We start from the raw sequence: 25,855 nt of genomic DNA, 5'->3' as shown, positions 1-25,855 counted from the left end.
GTCTGCTCCCTCACTCCGAGCACCCACCTCATGGCTCCCAATGCTCTCCTTGCTTTCAGCCTCCCTGCCCAGGCCTGGAGTTTGGCCTGCTGTGCCCTTTGACTGGACACCAGCCAATGACTCCACTCTCCCGCCCTGGCCGCCCCCTTTCACTGCAATTTGGAGTCTGTCCAGGTCCTCTGAGATACCTCACAGGAGGGCTCTGTTTCTCCCCACAATCCGGCATGTGCTCATTAGTCATGGGATGAGAGGGTCATTTTGGAGCTTTCTACCTGAGGCAGGGGCTGTGGGGTTGATCCGTTTCACTGCCTCAAGGCTTGGCAAGGCACGGGGAAGGCCACTACTGAGCAGACCCACCTGGGCTTTGGTCAAGAGGGTGAGCGGCAGCCTGGGCATGCAGCTTCTCCCGCAGTCCCCCATAGAGGCATGGGAGCAGCTGCGTGATGACAACCTGTGCCAGGAATCTCCTTTTCAAGCTGACTTCTTAGGAATGAGGTGCTGCTCTAGAAATCCACAACAGAGACCAAACTGCCACTGCCCTGGCCACGGGGTCCAGCTGCGGATTAGGAAACGGGCATAGTGCAGGAAGATAGAAAAGTCAGTCCCCACCTTCCTTAGGAATGACGCTGTGAGATGGGAGGAAGGAGCCTTGACTTCCTGAGCCCATCAGAGGCTCTGGGACAGGACTAGGGTGGGGATGCTCGACTTGGAGCCCTTCTTGTACATCCTCTTTGAACCCTTCTCAGCCTCCTGGAACGCTGGCAGTTGGTCCGTGGCACTTTGGTCCTTCTGCTGAGTTCTGACAGCCCAAGGCCATCTTCTCTCTGCCCCTTCCCTGTTCTGGTGCCGTGCATCCGCCCTCCCCTCCACTCACATCGTGCCAGGCCCCTTGGTCTGGAACCATCTGCCCTCTGCTCCATCAGAATCTGCCTCAGATCATGTTGTAGCCTGCTCAGTTCCCTTCATAAAACACATATAGTGTTAGCACTGTGTTCCTAGGCCTAAAGGCCCCACGTGAGTGAGACCTGGTCCCAGAGTGCCAAGTCACAGAAGCCCGTGGATTCTAGTGTGCAGTGGCCACAGCAACCTGAGGTGCCACCTTCCACAGGGCAGCGACATGAGGATGCTAGGTCTCCCATGGGAGGTGGCTGGGCTTTGGAGGGTGAATAGGAGTTCTAGTGCAAAGCATGGAAGAGTCCACATGGTGTGTCTGGGGAAACACACATAGCTCAGTGTTTTCCAAGTTGAGTGGGGGGGCACCAACTGGAGCCACAGTCTTGCCACCAACTCACCGCATGCCTTGCTGGCCCTTTGCTTTCCTGGGCGGGTCTCTCCATCAGGGCTGACCCACCACACAGTCTGCAGTGTGGGGCACCCAGATGCCAGAGGAGGAAGCAGGGGGTCTGTGTGTGAGGGTGGGGCTTGGGCAGAAGCCACCGACCCTGTCCTCGGGAGACCCAGAGAGCCGCTGCTAAGGACATGGGTGGGACAGCAATGCATGGACAGCAACAGACTGAGATTTTCACCCTTCTACCTCACTTATGCTCCTCAAGGTCTCTGCATCTATATGAAGGGTCTGGAAATTGAGTCCAACCACTGTAACATGTGGCTTTTTCCATTAGGAATGAGAGTGGGCTCCAGTCAGCTCTGCAGGAGCTACTTCCCCCTGTTCTTACTGAACTGGAGCCCCGGTTGGGCGCTTGGCCTAATCACTGATGAGCAGGAGCCAAGTTCATCACTTCTTGACTCTTCAGCTTTGAACACCTTTGCATCTTCAGTGAAACTTCTGGATTTACAGGTGACAGTCTCCATCCTGGGCCTGTCTCAGTGGTGGAAATAACATGGCACGGAATCACCCTGCGTTCCCCCAGGAGCACACCCTTTCGAGGCCCTCGTGTGTGTTCCCAGCCTCTGGACATTTTCAGGTATTGCTCCTCTGCCTGGCTGGCTGCGGCTGCTCTTTCACCTTACTGAGAATGACTGGACTCTTCCACGCTCGTCAGCTCACAGCTTCTGCCCAGCCTCTCCTCTGGAAGAATTCCCTGCCTCTCCCCTGTGTCTCCCCTCTCTTGGGACACCAGGCTCACTCACCGTGATTGGCCAATGCCACGTGGCCCCTCTACTAGTGGGCTTATTGGAAGGCAGGGACTAAATTAATTTGTAATTTCCCCCTAGCACTCATCACCGGGTCTGGCTTAGAGAAGCTCTCTTAGTGTTGGTTGGAAGAAAAGAAAAAAGGAAGGAGGGAAGGAAGGGAGGAGGAACAGAAGGGAAGAAGGGAAGGTGGAAAGAAAGGAAAGAGAGGAAGCAAAGGAGGGAGAAGAACGAAGACAGAGAAAGGAAGGAAGGAAAGGAAGGAAACCTTTGGTGACAACGGAAAGGCAAGGTTGCTTCAGTCCCTGAAGCACTTTACCCAAAGGCTGCAGGTGGCCCTCCCACTGGGACATCCCCAACAGGTCCACATCTCTTATTTGGATCCTGCTGGCTGCTGGCATCCCCATCAGGCCAGGGCCCAGTGCCTGCCTCCTGGCACTGGACTACAGAGAAGGGGGTGGTGACGTTGGCCCTGGCTCCCATTTGTAGGACCTGGTGCCATAGATGTCCCATGGAGAGCTCCATGGCACCTGTTAGGAGATGGGTGGCAGAGGGAGGCTTTGCTATGCTTGATGTTCAGCCCCTTGGGAGATGCCTCTGGGAGCTGAGGAGGATCTGCCTGACAATAGCACACCAAAGACAACTGCAGCCCCAGCCTCCATGCCTTGTCAGGGCCAGCGGTGCAGCCTGGTGCCTCAGACTGCTGGAAACCTCCCATTGGCCCCGTCCCCTTCCTTCCCAATCAATCAAGTAGACACCACACCCTGCCACACTCAGACAGGGCTCAGCCTCCCCTCATTTCCTAGATAGCCACTGTCCAAATCCGGCATGCTGTCCCCTGCCTGGATCTTCCCAGCCCTCCCTCCTGCCTCCCAGAAGCCAGTCCAGTCCCCTCCCTGGTGACAGTACGGTTCTTTGTGATAGGAAAAAATAAAATTCTTAAGAGTAAGAAAAGCATCCATAGATCTCTACTCCAATAAAGCCCCTTAGTCTGGGGCAAAAGCTGGGATCAGTCAGTAGCTCTGAATCCGAGTCCACAGGAGCAGGCACACCTGTGCCCAGATGCCACATCCCCACACAGTGCATCAAACCAGGAGTAACCATGGCTGCAACCCAATCCGCGGAGGTGTTTGGGCCCTGGAAAGCTCCCTTACACAGCACAGGAGTCAGGACGATGTGGGGAGTGAAGCAGGGAAGGGCAGCCTTCTTGGATGCCCCTCTTCCCTCCCTGTCCTTGCTCTCCCTGCGCCTCCATCCCGGAGGAAGCTTCCCGATTGGTTAGATTTCAGAACTGCACTCTGGTAATGTCGCTGTGTGTCAAAAGGCTCCTGAAACGAGTGAGTGGGAGCTGCTGTGGGACCTGCCCAGAGCCGACTCGGTGTCATGCACTCAGTCTGCCTCCTCCCCTCATCCCCTACAGGGTTGAGATAAGAAGGGGTGAACACAGCCGTGGACTTGTGGGCTGGGAGGACAGTCCTGCTGGGCTTTGGGTTCGGTGGTCGTATTGGTCTTTCTCTTTGCCCCTTTTCTTTTCTTTCTCCCTGGTTAACCAATGTGATGACGCTTTTGTTCCTTTTAAGTTCCAAACCAGTTGAGAAATCTGATGCTGAAGTCAGGATGATAAAGGTCAGCTTGCCCCATGGCTCAGCGCTGGGTTCCCTATCGCTCCCCCACTCCTCACCTGAGCACAGTGAGCTGCCCTCAGCGAGCTCGGGTCTGGGAAGGCTCCAGCGCTTGGTTAGCTCTGAGGTCAGTGTAAGGAAGAGGGGAACAGGTCAGAGGCCACACTGTTAGGACGGTGACCAGAGAGGCCATGGAGTGGAAGCAGCAGACGCCTGATGGCTGCGGGAGATGCCTGCGGAGATGGGGGAGCTGCTTCCTCCTTCCTCCTGCCTGAATGGCGGTCGAGGAAGGCCGTCCTTGCTGGTGTGGGCAGTGGGGCAGGGTGCGACTGCTGCTCAGGTGAGGCACTGCGAGTTGGCCAGGCATGCGAGGGAGAGATGTTGTAGGTAACTACAATTTGAGATCAGGAGCTTGGGTGAAAGGCTGCCCAGGGCTAAGTGTGGGGACTGTCAGCACAGAAAGGATAGTCTGAGGCTACGCAGAGATGCCTAGAGCAGGACATTACAGCACCAGTGTCCAAGAGGAAGTGTGGGATTCTCAGGCAGACTGCACATGAGCCCACCCAGTCTAGACCAGGGCAGGAGGCATGATCCAGGTCCTGCCTCAGGACAATCAGCAGGTTTCGGAAGCTAGACCCATTGGGGAGGTTCTCCACAGCCTGGTGGGAGGCCTGGAAGGACCCACGTGGGCTGCCTTCTGGGTGTAATGTGTAATATACAGGCAGGGAGAAAATGTGAAATCCGGACCAGGCCAGATTCCCCCTGCTGCTTCCCCTCGGATACTCACCCTTTCATTGAACATTTACTGAATACCTCACCTGAGCCAGACAATAAAAATACCATAGGATTTATGACCTAAACTGGGACATTTTGGGAAGGAGAGAGAATGCCAGTAATAATATGCTGGGATAAGCGATGTGACCAGGCCTTTTCCTGGGAACTTGGCCTGGAAAGTTCAGAGCTGCATGTTGCCCCGGCTCCTGGCTATAATCAGAAAGGCAGGTGTGAGCCCCACAGGGGGTGACGTGGGGGTCAGGCAGAGGGAACAGAGGTAGACGTGGGCGCGGAGGAAGCAGCGAGGAGGGCTTGACCTTGACTGTGGCAGAGACACACAGAGGTCTGCGTCTCGAGGACAGGGTTGGCACTTCTGGTCTATGCGAGTGGGCAGTGGTGCTGCTGGCATCTCTGGCAGGTTAATGTGAGGGGGGTACACAGGAGCTCCCGGTGCATTCAGGAACTTGTTGGTGGCTCGATGTTGATACAGGACATGGGGGCGGACATTGAGGCCGGGGACGTGGGATGTGGGTAGTGTCTGTGTGCGTGGGCAGTGTGGATCTAGGCACTAAGAGTCCTGTAGGTGAGTGGTTTAGACTTAACTCTGTAGGCAATCCAGAGTCACAGAAGCATGTTTCAACACTAAGAACGTCACTGAGGTACTTAATCGTCTGGACCTTCAGTGTGCTCATCTTGAAGATGTTGCCTTCATACCACCTGGGCTCACAGTGAAGACGAACCAAGAATAATCATGAAACACTCTGCAAAAAGACCAAAGTAAGGCCAGAGGCTGTCATTATTCCACATTCCACACTTCAAAACCCAGGCTGCTGCACAGCTTGAGATACAGGCAACACAATTTCAAAAGTAGATTTAGCCTAAAGTGGGTCCCCCTCCCCTCACGAGGAAAATGAACTAGGGAGGTGGGCACCCTCTTGTCCTTCCCGAGGCCCACCTCTGGACACTTTCTGTCTGCTACCCCCTTGGTCTGGCCAGGGAACAGGGCTGCTGTGAGAAGGGGAACACCATGCAGTATGTGAAGACCAGGGGCAGAGGCCAGCAATGTTGTATCTGCTCGACCTCCCATTCCTGACAATGGCCTCCTTGTGCCCCTAACACCCAGGCAGCGTCCTGCCCCAGGGCCTTTGCACTCGCTCTTCTTGCTGCCAGTCATGCATCCATCTGGAGTTTGCTCCCTCACTTCCTTCAGGTTTTTACTCAATGGTCACCTTCTCACTGGGCCTTTCTTCATCCCCCCATCTCCTTCATCCCCCTTTCCTGATGGTTTTTCTTCTTTATACTTATCAGCGTCTACATGTACTCAACATTTTGCTAACTTATATCACATCTATGGTCTGTCTCCTCCATAGTAACATAACATGAATTTCACAAGTATGGGGATTTTTGCCTGTTTGTCAGCTGCATGTAACCCAGAGAATGGAAGAGTGCAGGAAGGAGCCAGAAACGTGTGTTGGTTGAATAACTGAATCCGTCCTTTCCATTTTGGAAGAGGGGTATCCAAACCAACTGTAGTATGAAATTCACACAACAGCTAAGATTTAATTTTCTTTTATTTGTGGCACTAAAAGACAAATAGATAGCTGTGATGAAGAGCAATTGGCTGGTAGCTCGTGCCTCACCAAGAGTTTAGCAACGTTAATCAGTGAATGCAGAACAGCTTCCATCCTACCTGAGGCCTAGATCTGAGATCGCTGTGAAACATTAAAGTGACCTCACCATACTTGTTTTCTCACTCAGATACACATTTTATTTCATCAACACATCTTGATTTCTATTATTTTTCAATATAACAAAATGTTTTAGAGATATATATGAAAAACTACTGCTGTAGTTAAACCTCATTATAAATATTGGTGACTGGGCATCATGTGAGAAGACCACGATATCATACAAAGGGAGCCAACAAGCTGTTGGGCAAACGCGTCAAGGCTGAACCAAAATTGTGACGCTCTCAGCGCAACTTTGATCTGAACTCTGTGACAGGTGGGCATCCAACATCCCTGCTCCTTGACCCTCTGCACGATTCCAGAAAGCTCCTAGAGAAGTCACCAGGCTCCGTACACAGGCACCGTGGGGGAGGCCTATGTCACTTCATAGCCTGGGGAACGGCTGCCCCTGTGGGGCACTGCCCATCCACTCCAGTGGTGGTGTGACCCCAGCCACCCGCCACCCTTGGAGGACTCGGGCATGCCCTGGCCACATGATCACGTAGGATTGTTTTCTGGGTGGTAATAGGTGATTTTTAAAAGCTTAGTTGGTCAGATCATGGACTGTGACCCTCTGTGAAGTGTTAGCCCCAAATATTTGAGGAAGAAGAATCCAGTAGTTTTACTACCTAACAAAGCCACCTTTGAAAAGCCTCCCAATGTTTTTTTTTTCTTACTACCAAAACACACAGCATCATGGAGCATATCACGTTCAGATTGTTCCATCTGATTCATATATTTTTTCCAAAATTCAAAAGATCTTAAATCAGTAAGTGGTTTCATCCATCTGTATGTGGTAAAAGTCTCAAAGGTCCAAAATCAGTCTAAGGCATGATTCTTTTCACTTTGTCCATAAACATAATTAAGTGTGAGTGCTGGGCTCCAGCATTTATAGTCCCATTAACCTGCCAACAAGAATCGTTTATTAGCAACTTAAGATATTCAGAGGCAAAACACATTTCCTTGGCACACGAGCTGCACAGCAATGCAGCATCTTCTCCTTTCCTTTCACGCCGTTATACAGGAATACACCAAAAATCAACTGTGCACATTTTGGCCTGTAGACAAGAAAGTAACACCAAAACTTGATGTTCCTGGCTATGCAGACTCCTTGAGTGACGCCTGTGGGCGTATTACAGGTGGGTTTCTGCAATTCTCTGGCCTCTGTTCATTCACACGAGCAAGGGCACCTGCAGGGAAGAGAGATTCAGTTATTTGGTGTCTGTCAATAAGCGCAGGATGCAGATCTTCCAGTGCTAGAGAGCTCTGTGCACAGCCACTCTTGCAACAGTACTCCTGGAACCCCCTTCCCAGTTCCTTTGACCTTCAGAAAGGAGGCTGTGATCAGGGCTGTCCTCACAGACCTTTTCACGCTCCAGTTTCCTCGTAAAGGCTGCCAGGGAAGGACGACTAGCAGGATGCAGAAGCCCCAGGTCAAGGAAACTGGGAGGTGGGCCCTGGGGTCCTGGTCCAGACAGAGGACACTGCCTCTTGGGCTGTGTGGGTATGCATCTGAGGCCTTGCCCTCTGCTCAGGTGGGCCTGAGAAGATTGTGACTGATTAACATTTGATGTGGTACGAGTTACCCTCTCTAACTTCAGTTTCTTCATCTTTATATTGGAGACATACCCATAATAATGACAATAAACTGCTTGTTTGGTTAAGCTGATGTTTTAATGAGTGGACTTATGTCACGCTTTAAATGGTGTCTGGCACATGGTAAGCACACAGCAAGTATTCTAGGTACTTTCCATGTGGTGATGGTGGTTAATTGTGGTGGTGGTGGCAGTGGTAACGGTGGTGATGGTAATCGTGGTGATGGTGGTGGTAATTGTGGTGGTGATGACGGTGGTGGTGATGGTGATGGTGACGGTGGTGGTGATGCAGACCCTGCCCTGTGCACGCTCTCTTATGCATCCCTCGTATCAATCTTACAGATGAGGAAGTGAAGCCCCAAGGCCCAGAAGAACTGGGAGGATCGACACCACCCGGGTCTGTCTGACACTGGGCGCACCTGCCCTTTTCCCAGTGCTCCTCCATATCCCTCTCTTCTCTAAGTTCCCTAGGGCCCTCTTCCTGAACTCCCATGGTAGGGATTTAACATCTACTTCAAGCCCGTCCAACCCATGGCCTGGGACCACTTTAAATGTATCCCAATACAAATTCGTCAACTTTCTTAAAACATTATGAGGGTGGGCATAGTGGCTCACACCTGGAATCCCAGCACTTTGGGAGGCCGAGGCGGGCAGATCACCTGAGGTCGGGAGTTCAAAACCAGCCTGACCAACATGGAGAAATCCCATCTCTACTAAAAATAAAAAATTAGCTGGGCGTGATGGCACATGCCTGTAATGCCAGCTACTCAGAAGGCCGAGGCAAGAGAATAGCTTGAACCCGGGAGGTGGAGGTTGCGTGAGCCGAGATCGCACCACTGCACTCCAGCCTGGACAACAAGAGAGAAACTCCATGTCAAAAAAAAAAAATTTATATATATATATATATATATATATATATATATATATATATATGATTTTTTTGCAATTTTTTTTAAGCTCACCAGCTATCGTTAGTGTTTTTTATATGTGGTACAACACAATTTGTCTTCCAGTGTGGCCTAGGGAAGCCAAAAGATCAGACACCTCTGATCTACTTGTACAAACACAGTGCTCCACTTAGCCAGATGTTTCCTGAGGGCCCCACTTATCAATAGGGGGAGTGCTACAGTCTGAATGCTTGTGTGCTCCCAAATTCACATGCTAAAATCCCAATCTCCAAGATGGTGGTACTAGGAGGTGGGACTCTGGAATTTGATGAGGTCGTGGGGGTTGAACCTCATGAAGGGATTGGTGTCCCTATCAAGGAGGCACCAGGGAGCGTGTCTACCCTTCCATCACATGATATGATGGGCAAGACTCATGGAACTCGTGATGTGGAAGGGGAGGCAAGCATGCAACAAAACCCACACCAATTGCTAGAGAAATTAGAGCTGTAGTTTGCATTATGAAGGAAAAATTATGTGACGCTGTATTGGGAACCTAATCTAGACTGAGGGAGGCCTTCTGAAGACGTGAGGTTAATAAAAGAACAAAGGGATGAGTCAGGAATGAGCTGGTCAAATGTGGGGAACAGCTCTGGAGGAGTGGAGAACAGCATTTGCTGGCCCTGAGGGTGGGTCACTGCAGTAGCTGTGCTTCTCCCAACAGGCTCCTCCCCGTTCTACCTGCACAAGAGGCAGCTGACTCAGTAGAGCTGCAATAAGCACAACAGTCACACACAAAGAGTCTGCAAAGACAGAACTGACCCCTGTGCCTCAGAACAATTTCACATTAACCAAAGCACACCACAGGTTTACATTACGAGCAACCAAACCCAGGGGTGATGCAATTGTATCGTGGGTCACATTCACGTCCTGATAGAAATTGCTATTCCCTAGTCACAGCAACTTGGAGTTCTCTAATGCACATGTGAGGACCTGGGGCTTAGACGAAAGGAGAGTTGCTGTGTTTTTTCTCTTTCTTGGTTTGGGGCCTCCTGTTACTGTCACATGTCTAATCATTTCTCACAAGATCTGTGGTCAAGGCCAAGTGTCATGACGCGTGTGGCCCGCATCAATTAATTCCTGCCGTGGGAAAACAGGCACCTGAGGGCCCAGACAAGAGACTGGAACTCAGTTCAATGGGACGTTTCCCAAAGCGGCTAGGAGCTGATAAGGCGTCTGGACCCAGCAGCAGCAGGACCTACGGAAGGGCTGGGAGAAGTCACTTATGATGTCTATGCCCCATTTTCGCACCTATCAAAGGGGAGCTACGACCTTGACTTCCAGGAAGGTGTCAGGGTAGATGCTTGCCCTGCTGCCCTCCTGGGAGGAAAGATCCACAAGTCATCGGGATTAGCCTGTCCCAGCTTCTTTTGAAAAGTTCCTAAGGTCAACAGCAGACTCCTCGCCCCCACCCCCTTCCTCTGGCTGAGAGCTCCTGAGGGCACAGATGAAGCTTCTTTCGTCTATCACAAGCAGCTCCGACAGTGCCTGGACCCTGGTAGGTTCTCCGGAAATGCTTGTGGAATGAAGCACTAGACGTGAATGTTTTAAATATACACATGGATTAGGAGGGTACTTGTTGTACATTCCAGGCCTTCTGAAATAATGCATTTAAAACAGATCGACAAAGACACTCAGACGCATACAGCTTTGCTTTTAATATGAACACAGGGCTGAGCGGAAGCAAGCACTGAGCGTGGGGTGGGGGCAGATCTGAACACTGCCTTCAGGAGGAGTGGGTGTTCCACTGAGGAAGTGGGTGCACATGCAGCCGAGCTGCAAATGCTCTTATTTGGAGCTGGAGGAGAAACACAGCTGGAAGTTTCTCTGGCAGCCACAAATACAGAGGCAGAGACATCACTGGATTCACACCGTGAAGGCAAATGTAATTTCAATTGCCTTGAAAAATGGCAAAGTCACTGTTAAGGTAATTATTCCTCCTACATCAAATTTATCCTTTTGCATTTGATCATGGGCAGCTTACTGCCAATGTGAAACTTGTGTATTACAGGTTGGGTGACCAATCACCCAATTTGCCTGTGACTGTCCCAGAAAACCTTCCCAGCATAGCTGGGCACCCTCATTGAAAGGAGGAGGCTGCACTGCTAAGGGGAGGAGGAGAGCCTGCAGATTCATGCACTGCCTTGCTGGGAAAGCCAGGGACACTCCTCCATTCCAGGATGTGCTCCCACCAGTGCTGTTCTGGAGCCGTCGCTGAACACCCAAAAGAAGACCCAGGAAACTCTACATCTACTGAGAACCTATGGAGAACCAATCAACACTGCACACACCGGGAGCCCCTGAATTTATTGTATTTTCCTCAAGGTTAGCATAGCTTTTAACATTTTACTTTTTAAAAAAAATTTCATTTATTATTTTTTAAAAAGAAAGGATCTTGCTTTGTCACCCAGGCTGATGCAAGCTCAGTAGTATGATCACAGCTCACGGCAGCCTTGAACTCCTGAGCTCAAACAATCCTCCTACCTTCCCCTCCCAAAGAGCTGGGACTACAGGCCCGTGCCACCACACCTGGCTCATTTCTGTATTTTGTAGAGATGGGAGTCTTGTTATGTTGCCCAGACTGGTCTCAAACTCCTGGCCTCAAGCAATCCTCTTGCCTCAGCCTCCCAAAGTGCTGGGATTACAGGTGTGAGCCACTATACCCAGCCAGCATAGCTTTAAAAGTCCAAAAGGTGAAATAAAACTAAATCATAAGAGGCAAAGTCCATCTAATTTGATGTTCGCATGCCATAATATACATCAAAGTGTATTTGCTACGAAGACAATATAACCTCCAGGATCCATGCATAGCAGAAAAGTGCCATGTAACCAGGCTTATTAGAAAAATTGTAATTCATTTCCCGAATCGCAAATGTTTCCTGTGACCACAGGTCTACTCTCAACACAAATGAGTAGACAGGGCAAACTTCTAGGAAATGCAGTTGGTCAATGTCTTCAAGAGAATGAATCATTGGTCCAGGTGAGGCCACCTTGGCCCCCTGCAGCTGAGTCTCTCTGATGAATGCTGAACAGAGGCCAGGAGGGCAGGTCGATCACCCAATTCCTGCCCTCCTAGGGCAGGCTTTCTTCAGCAGATTTTTTGTGGTTCTGTGATAAAGCATCAAGTGTAGGAAGGCTCTGGGATCACCGGGAATGATAGTGATAATGAGACTAAGGGGAACGTGGTTTCCAACGTGGGACTCAGCCAAGGAACTCAGGGCCCAGCTTTCAGCCCAGGAGCATCTTGTAAACGGCTTGGGGCATCAAAACCTCAGAAATGCCACATAAATATTAATTGCCTAGAACTTTCCAGGGTGGATAAGGCAGGCCACACGACTCAGACTAATCCAAGAAACAATCAAAACCTGGACTTTTGAATGCCCTTTGAAGCAGCTGACAGATGGCTGAGACTGTGCGAGAAACACAAGCCCGGCTCCCGCCCTGGCCAGCACTTTACAGCCGCGGTGACCTTTCCTCCAAGCATGCCTGGGCCTCGCACGGCACCAACGCCCACAGCTTCATCCAGGCCCGGCCTCTCTCTCTCCATGGCCTGTGCATTTCTCCCCGCTTTCTTTCTCACAGCACAACTTCCTCTGTTCTTTTGGGCTAGTCCAAAACTTTTTTTTTTTTTTCTCCTTTCTGTAAGGCAGAGGAATGCATTCTCAGAAGTCGAAAGTCCTAGTGTTATCTCCTCCGCTTGCTGGTTGTGGACCTTGGGCCAGCTTTCAGCATCTCTGGGCCCCAGGCCCTTCATGACTCTGCACAAGATGGAGAGGGTAAAAGAAAAAGATGCAGAAACAAGTCACGGAGATGACTTTTATAAAGCAGTGAGTACAGAGTGTGGTCATGGCCTTCACAGGATCCCAGTCGGTGCAATTCAAAATGCATGAAAGGCTCAAATGAGATAGACAATTGTCTCCAACCTTAATGTAAAGTCACTTGGAAAGCAATGGAAAATTGCAGATTCGTAGGCTGAAAAATATGATTCAAGATGCAGATGTCCTATGGACCTACATTGAGAAACAGCTTTAGAAGCTCAGAAACGTACCCTGGGATCAGTAGAGTGACAGAGCTGATCCCAATCGCACTGCTTCAGACTCCTCCAGAGAGCCTTCCGATGATCAGCCCTTGAAATCGGTGGCTGTCATGTGTGTGGGGCAGATAGGATGCCTCGGAGCTGCACTTCAAGAGCCATCTTCAACAGAATTTGTACTCATTTTTATGACCCCTATTTAGCCATTCACCCCAATTTCTTCACTTTTCCCTCATTTTACATAAGTACATACATTCATCAACACATAAATTCCACAGGAATAAAAAAGCATAAAGAAAACCAAAGAGCCTTAAGTAATTTTTAATTGCCCCCTATCCTGAGGAGATGGCATAAAACTTGCCACATCCCTTGCCATCTGGGTAAGGAGATTTTTCTCCCCAGCATCCATGGGTGGGCTGTGCATTCAATGATGACTGGCTAGCATCTTTGCTGGCTGATGTCTCAGGGCCACATCACACAGCTATGAATGCCTCACCCTCACACTGGGACAAACTCTGGGGAGCTGACCCAACAGCCATCACAAATGGCCCCTGGGGAGCTCAGAGAGCCACCGAATCAGTGGGTGCTCAGGCTGTTCTTGCACAGGGAAACAAAGTTGTGACCTCTGGGTGTCCACAGGGACCCATCCCTCAAGGCAGTGCCTTTCACAGCAAGGCTGCCTGCGGGGTGTGGGGCCTCCTCCATTCTCAGTGCCCCGAGGCTTCTGAGTGGGAGATCTGGAGAGCTGTCTCCCTTCTCCACTGTGCCAGCAGTCCTACGTGAGAGTGGCTTACTCAGCGACTCCTGGGTTACCTGCTCTCTATGGAGCACACAGCTTGTGACCTGGGGATGAGCACTTCTTGTGCCCAAACTGATCCGTGTCTAAGTCCAGGCCCTGTGTGACCAAGCCAAGGGACTCACTCCTCTGAGCCTGGCCCACTTTATATAGAAAGTGAGGATAATCTTTAGCACCGAACACTTGGGTACAAGTGAAAACATAAGCTTAGGATCTGGAAGTAATCACTCAGAAAATAAAATCTTTGCCGGGCGCGGTGGCTCACGCCTGTAATCCCAGCACTTTTGGAGGCCGAGGCGGATGGATCATGAGGTCAGGAGATCGAGACCATCCTGGCTAACACAGTGAAACCCCATCTCTACTAAAACCACAAAAAATTAGCCGGGCGTGGTGGCAGGCGCCTGTAGTCCCAGCTACTCGGGAGGCTGAGGCAGGAGAATGGCGTGAACCCGGGAGGCGGAGCTTGCAGTGAGCCGAGATTGCGCCACTGCACTCCAACCTGGGCGACAAAGCGAGACTCCGTCTCAAATAAATAAATAAATTAATAAAATAAAATCTTTTTACAACCTCCCAATTATTAGCATAACTCCCCACACCCACTAGGAATGGGCAGGGACAGAGGGTCAATCCATTTACTGAATCATGTCAGAATTGAAACAGGTCTCAGAAGCCATCTGGCCCAAGCAGCCCTTTAATCTGGGAATTCCATTGCAGGGGCCAGCTGGGCAGTAATGTGCAGACCAGTACAAGACCAAACTGTGAGAAGCTGGGGAGATCCAGAAAGTGCATGCTCTGCCCAAGGGACTTCAGATTCCATAACTGTCCAACATTAGGCTGGAATGCAAGCATGTATGAGTGAATGAATGAATGAATGAATGAACGAATAAGGCTGGCGGCTTCCGTGCCAGCTGAGGGCCATGAGTTTGTGATGTGTGCTCTGTGGGGCCCCAAATGGATGATCTTCCATCCTCTCCATGGACCAGTAGAAACTGTGGGTTAGGGTGGGACTGAGCTTGGGTTACAGTTGGGTTTAGATTCCACCTGTCACCGTCACCAAGGAGCTGAGGACTGGAGCCGGCACCTACCATGCAGGAGGCTGACTTTCTTACCTGCGGACTGGAGCCTTCATCTGCCACTCTGGTCAGTACATGTGAGTGACACAGTGATGCCGGCTCTCTCCCACCCCACTCCCACGTGACCGCCTCGCAGCTCCCGCCCAAGGCAAGTGTGTTCCTGGATCTGCGCTGCACCTCCATCCCTCTGGCCCCATAGAAATGCACACACACAGTCGCTGTCACCTTTCTCAGTCTCGCAGCCCCTGTGCCGGAGCGGATGGCGTCCATCAAGGCTTGCCTTGCGTCTGCGGTGTTGCTGAGGGTGCCCGTGTTGAACCTGGAGGCCGTCCTTGGTGCAGAGAGAGCCTGGGAGGGTGGAGGGGGTGGTGGGGGAACGGCTGGTGGGGGCGGAAGGCCAAGGTCTTCTAGCAGAGGACTTTCCGAGCCCTGTGCAGAGAGTGCGGCATCTCGGAAGCTCTGGAGCTCCTCAGAGGCAGAAGATGCCACCTGGCAATGAGATGATTAAATGACTGCTGTAGAGTGAATATCTCCCAAAATTCAGCTGTGAAATCCCAACGCCCAAGGTAGTGGTGTGAGGAGATGAGGATTGGGGGTGACTAGGTCATGAGGTGGAGCCCTCATGAATGGGATTAGCGCTCTTACACAAAAAAGGCTCTAGGGAGCTCTCTCACCCCTGCTACTATATGAGGACGCAGAGAGAAGGCACTGTCTATGAACCAGAATGTGGGCCCTCACAAGATACTGAATCTGCTGGTGCCTTGATCTTAGACTTTGAGTATCCAAAACTGTGAGCAATAAAATTCAGTCATTTATAAGCCACCCAGTCTGTTGGATTCTGGTATAGCAGCCCAAACAGACTAAGGGAGTGACACTGTCCCCAAAGGTTCTGAGAGAGCAGCACACAGCTGATTATCTTACCCTTGGACCTGAGACAGTTCTTTTGCAATAGGCCCAGGAAGTTTGTCCACTCCATGGCCGAGACATCTGCCCCCATGCTCTGTTGGCAGCCAAGCAACTGATCCCAGAGACCAAAAGTTGGCAGTCCTGCCTTACTGAGAACTCTCTGACCTCATGACTTTTCTTGGCATATAAGAATAGACATAGAGGCTGGACACATATATCGAACCCATTATTGGGGGCAAGACATGCACTCAGAACCTAATGAGTAATGTACAAGTCACACTGTTCCTCAATTTCTGTGCATGGAAACTAAGATGAGACCATTCTGCCCTAAAATCAAGTCAATACTGGCTCCCAAGGATGTGCAAAAACCAGCGCTATATTCATGCAACAACTTTTTTCCAGGTGTGCAGTGGCTTCAGTCCTGGTTGTCCAGTTAGTGAAGCCTGGAAACCACGCCAGGTGTCCAAGTGAATTTGGAAAAGTGCTCAGTTCTAGGCACAGGAAGGAATTGTGCTTCAGCAAAGGCTAAGAGAGTGTCTGGAAGCTCTTGCTGCCCCTTGCCATGGCTGCCCCAGGCTCTTGGAGCAGGGTGTCCACCCCAGTGTCTCACGCAGGCTGGGATGGCCACTCTAAAAACAGATGGTTCACCATCCAATCGGAAGAACAGAAGCTTCTGCAGCCACCACCCAGGTGCCTGGGAAGAAGGGGTGAGTGGGTTTGAGCTCCTGGCGCCATGGAAGGCCCTTCACCTCTTACCTTCCTCAGGCTGCAGGTGCCGCTGTGCCCGCGGATAGCTGCCAGCAGTGCAGATCGCTCGCCCTCTGCCTCCGCGCAGGACAGTTTCGCTGGCCTGCCCTCCCCGGTGTGTTCTGCCATCTAGAATATTAACAGTGTCACATCTTTCACTGAGAACATGGAGAAATGCGAACTGTAAGGCAGCTCATGAGAAAACCCACTCATGGGCCAGGCACGGTGGCTCATGCCTGTAATCCCATCTACTCGGGAGGCTGAGGCAGGAGAATTGTTTGAACCCGGGAGGCAGAGGTTGCAGTGAGCCAAGATGGTGGCCTGGGCCACAGAGTGAGACTCCGTCTCAGGAAAAAAAAAAAAAAAAAAAAGAAAGAAAGAAAATCCACTCATGTCAGCTGAGGCCTACAGAGTCAGTTTTACACCCCTGTCTATGAGAAGGCACACAAGAATCAAAGGCTGCGTATCTGGGGTAGTTTCAAACAACTGCCTCTTAATGGCAGACCATTCCTGCTATTCATCCTAGTGTTCCAGAGCTGATGTGTGTGTTTACATCTTGCAGACCCAGAAGAGAATCCATGGCCCCCACTAGCTAGTGCCTGACCTTGGACTAGGCACCTTGGCCTCACTGTGCTTCAGTTTCCTCATCTGCAAAATGGAAGAAATATCTCCTCATTATCAGCATTGGTGTAGCATGCAAATGAGATAATACTTGTGGTGTGTTAAGTGCCTAGACAATGGACAAGGCGTGTCCTAAAATTACTCCTGTGTTACTGAAGAATGACAGTTCGCTGCTGCTACAAATGCATATGGGAAAGAAGTGGCCCTGCCTGAATTTTCTCCCCCGTTCCATTGTTCAAGGATGACCATATGGATGGTCCTGCCCCTGGCCTCTCCATTCCTCCGGCCCTGTGGATGGACATCACTGGCTGTTACCTTTCCCACAGGGCAGCCAGGGGCCTGAAGTCAGTGTGGACTAGCCTCACACCCATCCATTTTGTCCCTTTAGTAGTTCAGTACAAATATCTGGAGGCAGTATGATGGGAATTCTAGTTAAAATGAAACCTGTGTGGTAAGCACCACTGTTATCCTAACCCCGTCTCTCTCTCTCTCCCCTCCGCTTTATTCTGAGACTCTGAGACCAGTGTACTGAAGTGGGCAGGTGTGGAAGGCCTGCCCAGGACCTCTCTGCAGCCTGCCCCGGAAGCCGCCATCCTCACCTTGCGTAGCCTGTCCTTCCCTCCCGCAGAGTGGATGGCTTCCATCAGGGCAGAGTGCAGGGATGTGTCTTTTGGGACTGGTCTCTGGACAACGGGTTTGAATTTTTTCTTCGGCCCAAAAATGCTGGGTGGCCAAATACTGTCTGTTTCATTTCCATCTGTAGAGAACACATCGGGCTTTTCCTCTCTTTCTAAGAGAGTGTGGCTTTCTGTGCCAGACCCTCCTGGAGGGTGGGAAGGCTCACTGCAGCCCGGGGTGCGCAAAGAGCCACTGACCAGCTCCCTGCTGCAGGCCTGAGTGTCAGATGTGTGTGGAGGGGGTGGGTCTGTACCATCAGGTGTGCGTCTGGGCTCAGATGCTGAGCTGGCCTCCTGGCTACTTGTGCTTTGCTTTCCACTGAAACCACAGCTCTGTCCCACAGAAACACGATCCCTCTGGGAAGACTGAACCAGTGAGAAACAGGAGCTTCTGTGGATAGCAGCAGGTCCGTCCTGAGTAGACAACTTCCTGTGTGGGCCAATGACCTCCCCCCTAGGAGGGGATCCCACTGCCAAATCTTCCCCGTGGTTGTTGGGAGGGGTGACACAGGGCCGCTGAGCAACATCCTTCCATCCTTGTGTCTCTGAGTGTGGGCTGGATGTCCTGTCATCTTTGACAGTGACAGGTGGTGCAGCCAGCACTGGCGCCCTGCCTGCATAACCCTTCTCGGCATGACCGTGTGCCCTCACCACGTCAGCATGGACTTTTGGGGCTCCTATGCGCTTGGCAATGGCAGAGGCCACATACTGGCTGGACGTTCTTCTCTGAGGCTTGAGAAATGTGACTTCAGTGGTGTGAGCTGCTGGCACCTTCACGTGACCCATGCCCATGGTGGGGGGCTGGCTTCTCCCCTCCTCTAGGGGGTTCCGGCCCTCATGGTGGGCAGACTGCTGCTGGGGCGATATTGGCTTGGGGTCTTCTTGGAGTCTGCTCTCTGGATGCTGCATCTGGGTGGGCACACGGGTGGAGGGGGGTCCCCTGGCAGAGCTCTCTGAGGGCCGGCCCAGGTGTTTTTCCACAGAGTTGCACCTCCAAAACTCTTTGACTTTCCCAATGGGCTGAGATTCTGCTTCAGGCACAGATGAAGACAGGGAAATGATCCTGATGCCGGTGGCATGAGGACTCACCAAGTTCCCCAGCTCATCAATCTTAATGGCTCCGGTGGAGAGGGACACGTCTCTGTCGTAACATCGCATCTCTGACTTTGGAGGAATGATTTTATATGTTGTGAGGCCATGCTTAAGTCTGTAGCTTTTCCCTGGGTTTTGGCCTCGTTGGTGCCATGATGTTGGTGCCAAGGCAGTGTTTCTGTCATTGCTCTCCTTTTCATTCACCGGTTGGGAATTCACTCTCTCTGTGGCCTGAGTCCTCTCCCCGTCAGCACAGCCATGCACTTTGTCTTTCACTTTTGCATTTAGGTTGTCTGTGTGAAGATTCGAAGCAAAAGAAGTCACCCTGGGCGCCGTTTCCATTAGATTCCCATCTTTAGAGATGTTGGATAAGGCCACACGGATTCCTTTTCCGATGTCACGGGAAGCGGGGTGCAGGGCAGGTACTTCCTCCCTTGTCTTTTCATGGGGTTGGCTGTGCTCAGCCTGAAGTGGCGCCAGGGAGGCTCTCCTGCTGGCTACACCCTCCGAGTCGAAAGACCCAGCATTGTTGTTTCTATTGGAAAACAACCCCAAATCCACAGGATCATCTGAAACTTCCCCTATGAATGTTACTGGGATTGCATCTGTGTCGCCGTGAGGGATCATGGCATCCTGTGGGCAGTGGTTGGATGCACCATGGATGGAGCTGGTGAGGGAGCTGGTGTCTGTTTCATAGCTGTCTTCCATTTCTGCAAAGAGGGACAAACACAAATCACAGATGTTTCCCACACCAATTACTTAGTGTAATTGCAGCCATGACTTTGATTTCCCTGAGGTTACTTTTGAATACATTATTTACATACATTTTAAAATGTTATTTGGGTTTGTAATCTACATAATATGCCTGGGGCCAGAATCTCAACTTTCTGTTACTCAACACAGCTGTTTGCAGACCCATGCTGTTTCAAGGCAAGGTATTCAGTTACAACGTGCTGCCAACATCCTTCACTTAAAAAATTGATTTCTAGATCCAAGCCTCTGGAAAAACTGTCTCAACACAGAAACAGGAAAGTGAGTTTTGGGTTTTGACCTCCATGTTTCTCATGTCCACTAGAAGCACAACAAAATCCAGAGGACCACCGGCTCTAGCTTTAACTTCTTAAGGAAGCAGATGACTAAATCCTGAGTATCTCAGAATTACCGTGGCTCTTCCAAGCACCAAATGATGCAATGGTCATGGGGTCAGAACCTGCGGGACACACTATGGCTGATTGAAATTTTTAGGTCTGTCAACTATACATTCTCAGGACAGGAAACTGAAAAGTGAGTCAGACAAAAACTACTCGTCAGTTTTGCAGTCTGTTATCTTCTCTCTCCCTTTTTAAGGCATGATAAATATCTAATTTTTAGTTTATTTTCAACATGTGCAGTGGAGAAAATAACATAGCTGCTTTGTTTGAAAGATTCCCTAGCTGTTTACAGCAATTATTTGCCATCTGCTTTGGCCTTCCAGTATTATTTCCTCAAAATATATCAGTATAATAGCAGTGCCATGAGATGCTCCATTATAAGGCTTCATTGTGGTCAAAAGGCTGAGTATTTCTCATTAAGAGATATGCCATATATTAACAAATTAAGAGAAGTCTTAATGAGGAAATCTGTTTATTTTCTGCGCCACCCTTTTTATTCTTTAACATGTGTGGCATACTTTTTAATGCACCGAATTAGTATTATTCAGAGCACACTGTAAGCAGCTGTCTGGATGTTTCCAGGTACTGCTTGGCAGCCCAGATAAAAAGCAGTCTACCGGAAAACTGTGTGTGCCTCACATCCAGGCTTTCACCAAACTGACCTGGAATTCCTTCTGAAGGCCGTTTCCTCACACAGATACATCAAAGTATGCTCAGAGGAAGTTGCCGTTGGCACCTACTTTCATGCAGCATAATATCAGAATAGCAGATCAGGTGGTTCTTACCTTCCAGGTCTTCGTCAAGTTCTGCAAGGGTTTTATGGAACTCTCCAGCAATTAATAGGTCTTCTTCATCATTTGAGGCTGTGGCAGCTTTTTCAGTTCTAGGGAAGACCAAAGAGAAAGCAGCACTCATTTCTCTTACTATTGATTTAATGTACTCCTTTCCAGGAATATCTGAGGATAGAACAGCTCATACTCGAATTCAAGCAGTTGCATCCTCACTGTACTGCTGTTATCCTCAGAACTCCAGAGACGCAGATTGCTCATGGGTGTGTGTGTCCCGTGTGTGCACAAAGGTGTGTGTGGGATGCATGTAGCGTGTGTGCATGTGTGGAGTACATGTCTTGTATGTGGTGGACATGTGATATATGGTGTGTGTGGGGCCCCAAAGTGTTACAGTAACCAAACTACACACAGCTTTCATTCACTCTGCAGACTGAAGTCAAAGTTTTAATTCCACTGCATAAAAGATGGTTCACGTGATCCAGGATTTGCTTGCATCTCTGCCTTGCACTACAGCAGTCCCCTGAACCTGGCACCTGGCAAGAAGGAGTGAAGCCATCTGGAGGCCAAGCATGTGCACGTGGCTGGGGGCTGGTCCACCTCACCTCAACCCTGCACAGCCTGGCTGTTCCTTGGCACTTGGGGATTTGAGTGCAGTGCCGTTCGAGGTCTCAGTGATAAAGCCTACATACCTCTGGTGCAGGATCTGCCTGCTGTTAGGAGGCCCGTGGAGAGGGTTGTGCAGGGCTGCATGGGAGAGTGTTCCCAGAAGTCCCACCAACTTCATAAGCTCAGCCTCCATCTGTGTCCACCCTAGCAGTGGCCCACCCTGCCAGACTCAGAAAATGAGAAATTTCACTCCTCTACTATAAATGACTTTTACAGACTCTGTGTTTACTTTGGCTTAATTCCTACCCTTGGTGGGTGACAGGGAGCCTGATAATGCCACTGGCAGGGGCAGGGCTTGAGGGCCTGATAACGCCACTTGAAGAGCTGTACTCCCTAGGATCTTGAACTGGGACATAAAGACAATGAGGATGGCCAAAAAAACCTCACAGAAACAGTAACAGGAATAACTGCTCCACCCTTGACTCCGCAAGCCCTTCCCAAGGGCCTCCTCTCAGACTTAACAGGAGGAAGTTCCTAGAAGTGTGAGGCCTGTCTGCACGCCTTTGTGCCAGCCCCCGAACAGAGCTCTTTTGCGTAAATTATCTTATTATAACCCTCACAGTTTTTCAGGCAGGTAGTGTTGTTGTCACTGTTGTACAGAGATGAAACTATGCACAGAGAGACTACAGAGCTGCCCAGGTCACACTGGCATCCAGAACCAGGCCTGCCCGCCCCCAAAGCCCACGAAGGACCAGCTGCATCTGGGGCCACAACACATAATAATGTGGCCCCTGTGGCACGGGGCAGCCAGGAAGATGTCAACCCGTCTGCTCAGAGAGCAGGATCTGGGTTTATTTGCGTCACAGGGACAATGGCATCTGTGAGACAACTGCTGCCAAAACAATTTAAAAACTGTCTTTGCAAGGGCTCTTGCCTCTATTTTCCTATTGTGCAGAAAACACAGAGACATGTCTATGGCAATTGTCTATCTTCAGTGAAAGCTGAAGGTTTGTTTTCCGCTGATGGTTAAAAATTGAGGACCAATTTCCATCATTGCTAATCAGGCCCAGATAATGATGCATGAAATAAGCTTTGCACAATCCTCACGTAGCAAAGTTTTTATTCTGATAAATGAGTCTTTCTTATTTGGTGACTATGTCCATTTGGGAGCCAGGAAGTGGCTTCCAGATTAGTCTCAGCTAATGTCCTCTGACAAGCTACACAAAGGGGGCTGGTTGGAGATGTGTGTGCATGTGGACCCATTAATAAGGACCACAAGAGGTGCATGACTGTCTTCCCTATTGCTTTTGCCATGGACTTTAATTATTTGAATGCACTTTACTAAAGTTGTGCTTTTCTCTTTCATGGAATGAGATGGTTTAAATACATTTAAATTTTTAATAAAATATATGGCAGAGAAAAATGGAAATTGCCATATAAAAGAGCAATCTGAAATGGAAAACAGATTTAAATACTTGGAAAGATGAAAACTTTTTAAATGCTTGCTCTTAGTTTAGGATGCTTAAAGCCCAGCCAAACAAAATTACAGACATACTTTTACTTCAAAGTATTTGCCTTTATTTTAAAGTATGCTTGATCACGTCACTATGAGACATGGAACATAATGATATCAATAAGAATTAAAAAAAAACATAAGATAAAAACTCCACTGATTCTACCATTTTGCAAAATAGCAAAACAAAACAAAACAAAACAAAAACCCACCCCAAGCTGATGAAGATATGATGAATCTGAGAGACCCATACTTGTTGCTACAGGTTTTAACTGGAAAGCAATGTGGAAATACATATAAAAAACACACAAACAAAAATCACTTTATCTTTGTAAGAACTTTGGCCCATTAATCTCTTTTTTAATAATCTGCTTTAAGGAAACCCAACAGAAGGAAAAATATAAATACAACAATGTTCATGCAAGAATTCTAGAATGTCCAGCACTAGGCAGTTACCTAAATTACTACATACATCTTTCAAAGGGCATTAAAATCAGTTAATATGATGATCATTAAGTGTATGTAGAAACACAGATCCATGCTTATGTTAGCATGTTATGTGAAGAAATTAGCACACACATATATAGAAACACTGTGATGATTTAAAAATAGCAAATACCTTTGGACAAGGCAGAGACAGAAATCTAACAAGAAACCAACCAGCATGACTTAAGGAAAAGGATGAATTAGGATGAATATTTTACCCTTTTTCTTTAGAACTGTGCTTGGTTGAGTTCAAAGCAGCTTGAGTGACAGAGCAAATTTTTAGCCAGCAAAATTTAAAAGGATAATTTTGTCCTTTAGTGATTCTTTCCTGCAAAGGAATTTGCATTCTTCTTACACTGCACACTGTAAGCACTTTATTTTGTTACTGAGTGCCTAGCAATCCTAGTGTGTGGCTGTCAGCCTGAAACTGTAAGAGAGAGGCTGTACAAGGTCTGAAGAGTCTCAGCCCTTCAACACCTTCCTCCTCCCAGGCTCCAGGCTCCCTGCCCTCTAGAAACAGCAGGAGCCCAGCTCCAGGCGCTTGGGGCTGCTTCTGAGCTGGATTCTCCCCTATCCACCAGTTACAGCTGCCTTTCTGGAGTCTGGGGATCCTGTGCTCAGCCCTAGTCCTTCATCCCTGTGTTCTTTCCTGTCCAGCTCCCTCCCACCACTGGCCTCACTTGACACTCTAGAGGTTGCCCCGGATGCTGCTGCTTGGTTCCAGGCAATGCTGGTACCTCTGCATCCCACCTCTGCCCCAGCTTTGCTCCCCGACACTTCAGTGTGGGGCTGGCTCCTTGGGGCTCTGCTTGCCCTGAAAGAAAGAGTGGGCATGAGCTAGGAGCTCCCAGCCTGTGTGCACCGTGGAGTGAGGGAAGGTCTGGCCACCAAGCAGCCCAGGACCTTGTTTGGTGTTTCTCCTGAAGCTGCCAAGCTCCTGGCGTCTCTGAGAGAGGAAAGAGGAGCAGCCTGCTCTTCTCTTGATGCAAAACAGGGCAGCTGTGCTCTGAGCATGTATGAATGGATTATCTAGCAAAAGCCAGAGCCAATGACAATGCAGTGATTTTACTTTCCAGTGTAAGAAAGCAGGAGGGAGAGACAGCAGTATTTTCCTTCCTTACTAACTCCCATCTACTTCTCTCCAAAGGGTTACTAATGGATTACAAACATTCCTCTCTCTTTGCAAAACCACCAGATTTATGCCCTTAGTCACTGGGCTTGGAGGCCAGCTCCCTGTGGGCTTAGCAGGGGAGCCCTAGGTATGTGCCCCTGAAGAGTTAGCAGTCAGCAAGAAACATCAGCCTCTGTTAGCTTAAAGTAAACCTGCCCAGATGTTTTTCTCCCGGGCTTCCTTCCCCCCCCATCAACACATACCCCAATCTTTAGACATGATCCTTATTGACAGTTTGTTCTGGCTTAAGACCAAGAAAATAAAATGCAAACAAACACAGGGAAGACATTTTGATATCAGGCTGCATGTGTTGAATAAGTATTGCAGAGTTATTTTCTCACATGGAGTTGGGGACTCTGCAGGGAATGTGAATGTTTAGGCTACTGGGGCATGCAATATGAGGGACACAGCTTAGCACTGGCAAGTTTCAAACCAGAGTCTGCCCAGGAAGTGGACCTGCGTCCTTGGGCCCAGCCTCTTGGGGTGGTCGGAGGGTGGCAGGCTGACTGATCCACCCAGCCGCGTGTGTGCAGGGCTTGCTGAGCCTCTGCATTCACACTCCAGCCTCCAGCAAAAACGAGAACTAGAGGCAGTCACATTCAGTTAGTGCCAGGAGCCAAAAGCGCTTTTTGATTTGTTGTTTTCATTTGCTATGAGGGAGAACAGGCTGAATCTGACCAATCTGAAATGTACAAGATGGGTTCATAGCACATGAGGTCACTTTTTCTTTTTGATGAGGCTAGTACAGTGGCAGAATTAATGGAAAAAAAAAAGTGTGCGAGGAGAAACACGTTGCTTTTAGGTAGCAATTCAATTTGCTAATGACAACCAAACCAACTCTTGTGATTTCAAAGTGATTACTTGATTAACTAAAGGCAAGAAGCCTGGGAAAATACGCAGTTGATGATAGTCATATGTTCTTAACCTCCCCCTTCCATTTGTAAATGTTCCTGTATTAGCAAAGCTTCAGAGTCCTAGAACAATGGTGCCCAATATAACGTGAGCCACATGTATAATTTAAAATCTTTTTATAATAACATTGAAAATGTATAAAGAAATAGGTAGAATTTTAATAAAATAATTTAGTGATTTCTGCCAATAATTAATATAAAATTATTTCTTTCTGTACCAGATTTGATGTATATTTTACACTTACAGCACATGTCAATTTGGACCAGACACTTGGCAAGCGCTCAGCAGCCACACACATACTGGACGGTGTAGCTCTCCAAGGTCTCACATGTGTTTTAAACACTCCTTTGTAAATGCAGTCACAAAGTTTCAGAGGTCTGGAATGTAGAAAATGTTTCTAAATGATTCCGTAGTCACAAAGTTCTTAGGCAATCCTCTCTCTGTATCTGAGGAAAGGGGGATTGGTTCTAGGATCCCCCATAGATACCAAATTCTGCGGATGCTCAACTCCTTTGTATAAAATGGCA

General features: G+C 49.3%; 1 protein-coding gene across 10 annotated transcripts in view; it reads right to left on the bottom strand.

Moving 5' to 3' along the window:
• Nucleotides 1–6,043: 6,043 nt before the first annotated feature.
• COBL (cordon-bleu WH2 repeat protein) overlaps nt 6,044–25,855 on the bottom strand; it is a 310,332-nt gene continuing 290,520 nt past the window's right edge. For 5 of the 10 annotated variants that reach the window (XM_055293126.2, XM_063609525.1, XM_055293127.2 and 2 more), the window contains 5 exons: nt 20,638–20,735; nt 17,532–19,411; nt 16,321–16,440; nt 14,884–15,147; nt 6,044–7,407 (listed from right to left, as the gene is read on the bottom strand). In XM_055293126.2, coding sequence (XP_055149101.1) covers nt 7,390–7,407; nt 14,884–15,147; nt 16,321–16,440; nt 17,532–19,411; nt 20,638–20,735 — 2,380 coding nt within the window. In that variant the 3' untranslated portion in view covers nt 6,044–7,389. The remainder of the gene's footprint in view (nt 7,408–14,883; nt 15,148–16,320; nt 16,441–17,531; nt 19,412–20,637; nt 20,736–25,855) is intronic. The other 5 variants (XM_055293128.2, XM_055293131.2, XM_055293130.2 and 2 more) reach the window with 3 other exon arrangements.

This window comes from Symphalangus syndactylus, chromosome 9, assembly GCF_028878055.3.
Source record: "Symphalangus syndactylus isolate Jambi chromosome 9, NHGRI_mSymSyn1-v2.1_pri, whole genome shotgun sequence".
NCBI classification, from domain to species: domain Eukaryota; kingdom Metazoa; phylum Chordata; class Mammalia; order Primates; family Hylobatidae; genus Symphalangus; species Symphalangus syndactylus.
The sequence above is the reverse complement of the archived record's forward strand: the minus strand, read 5'-3'. Positions and strand labels throughout refer to the sequence as shown.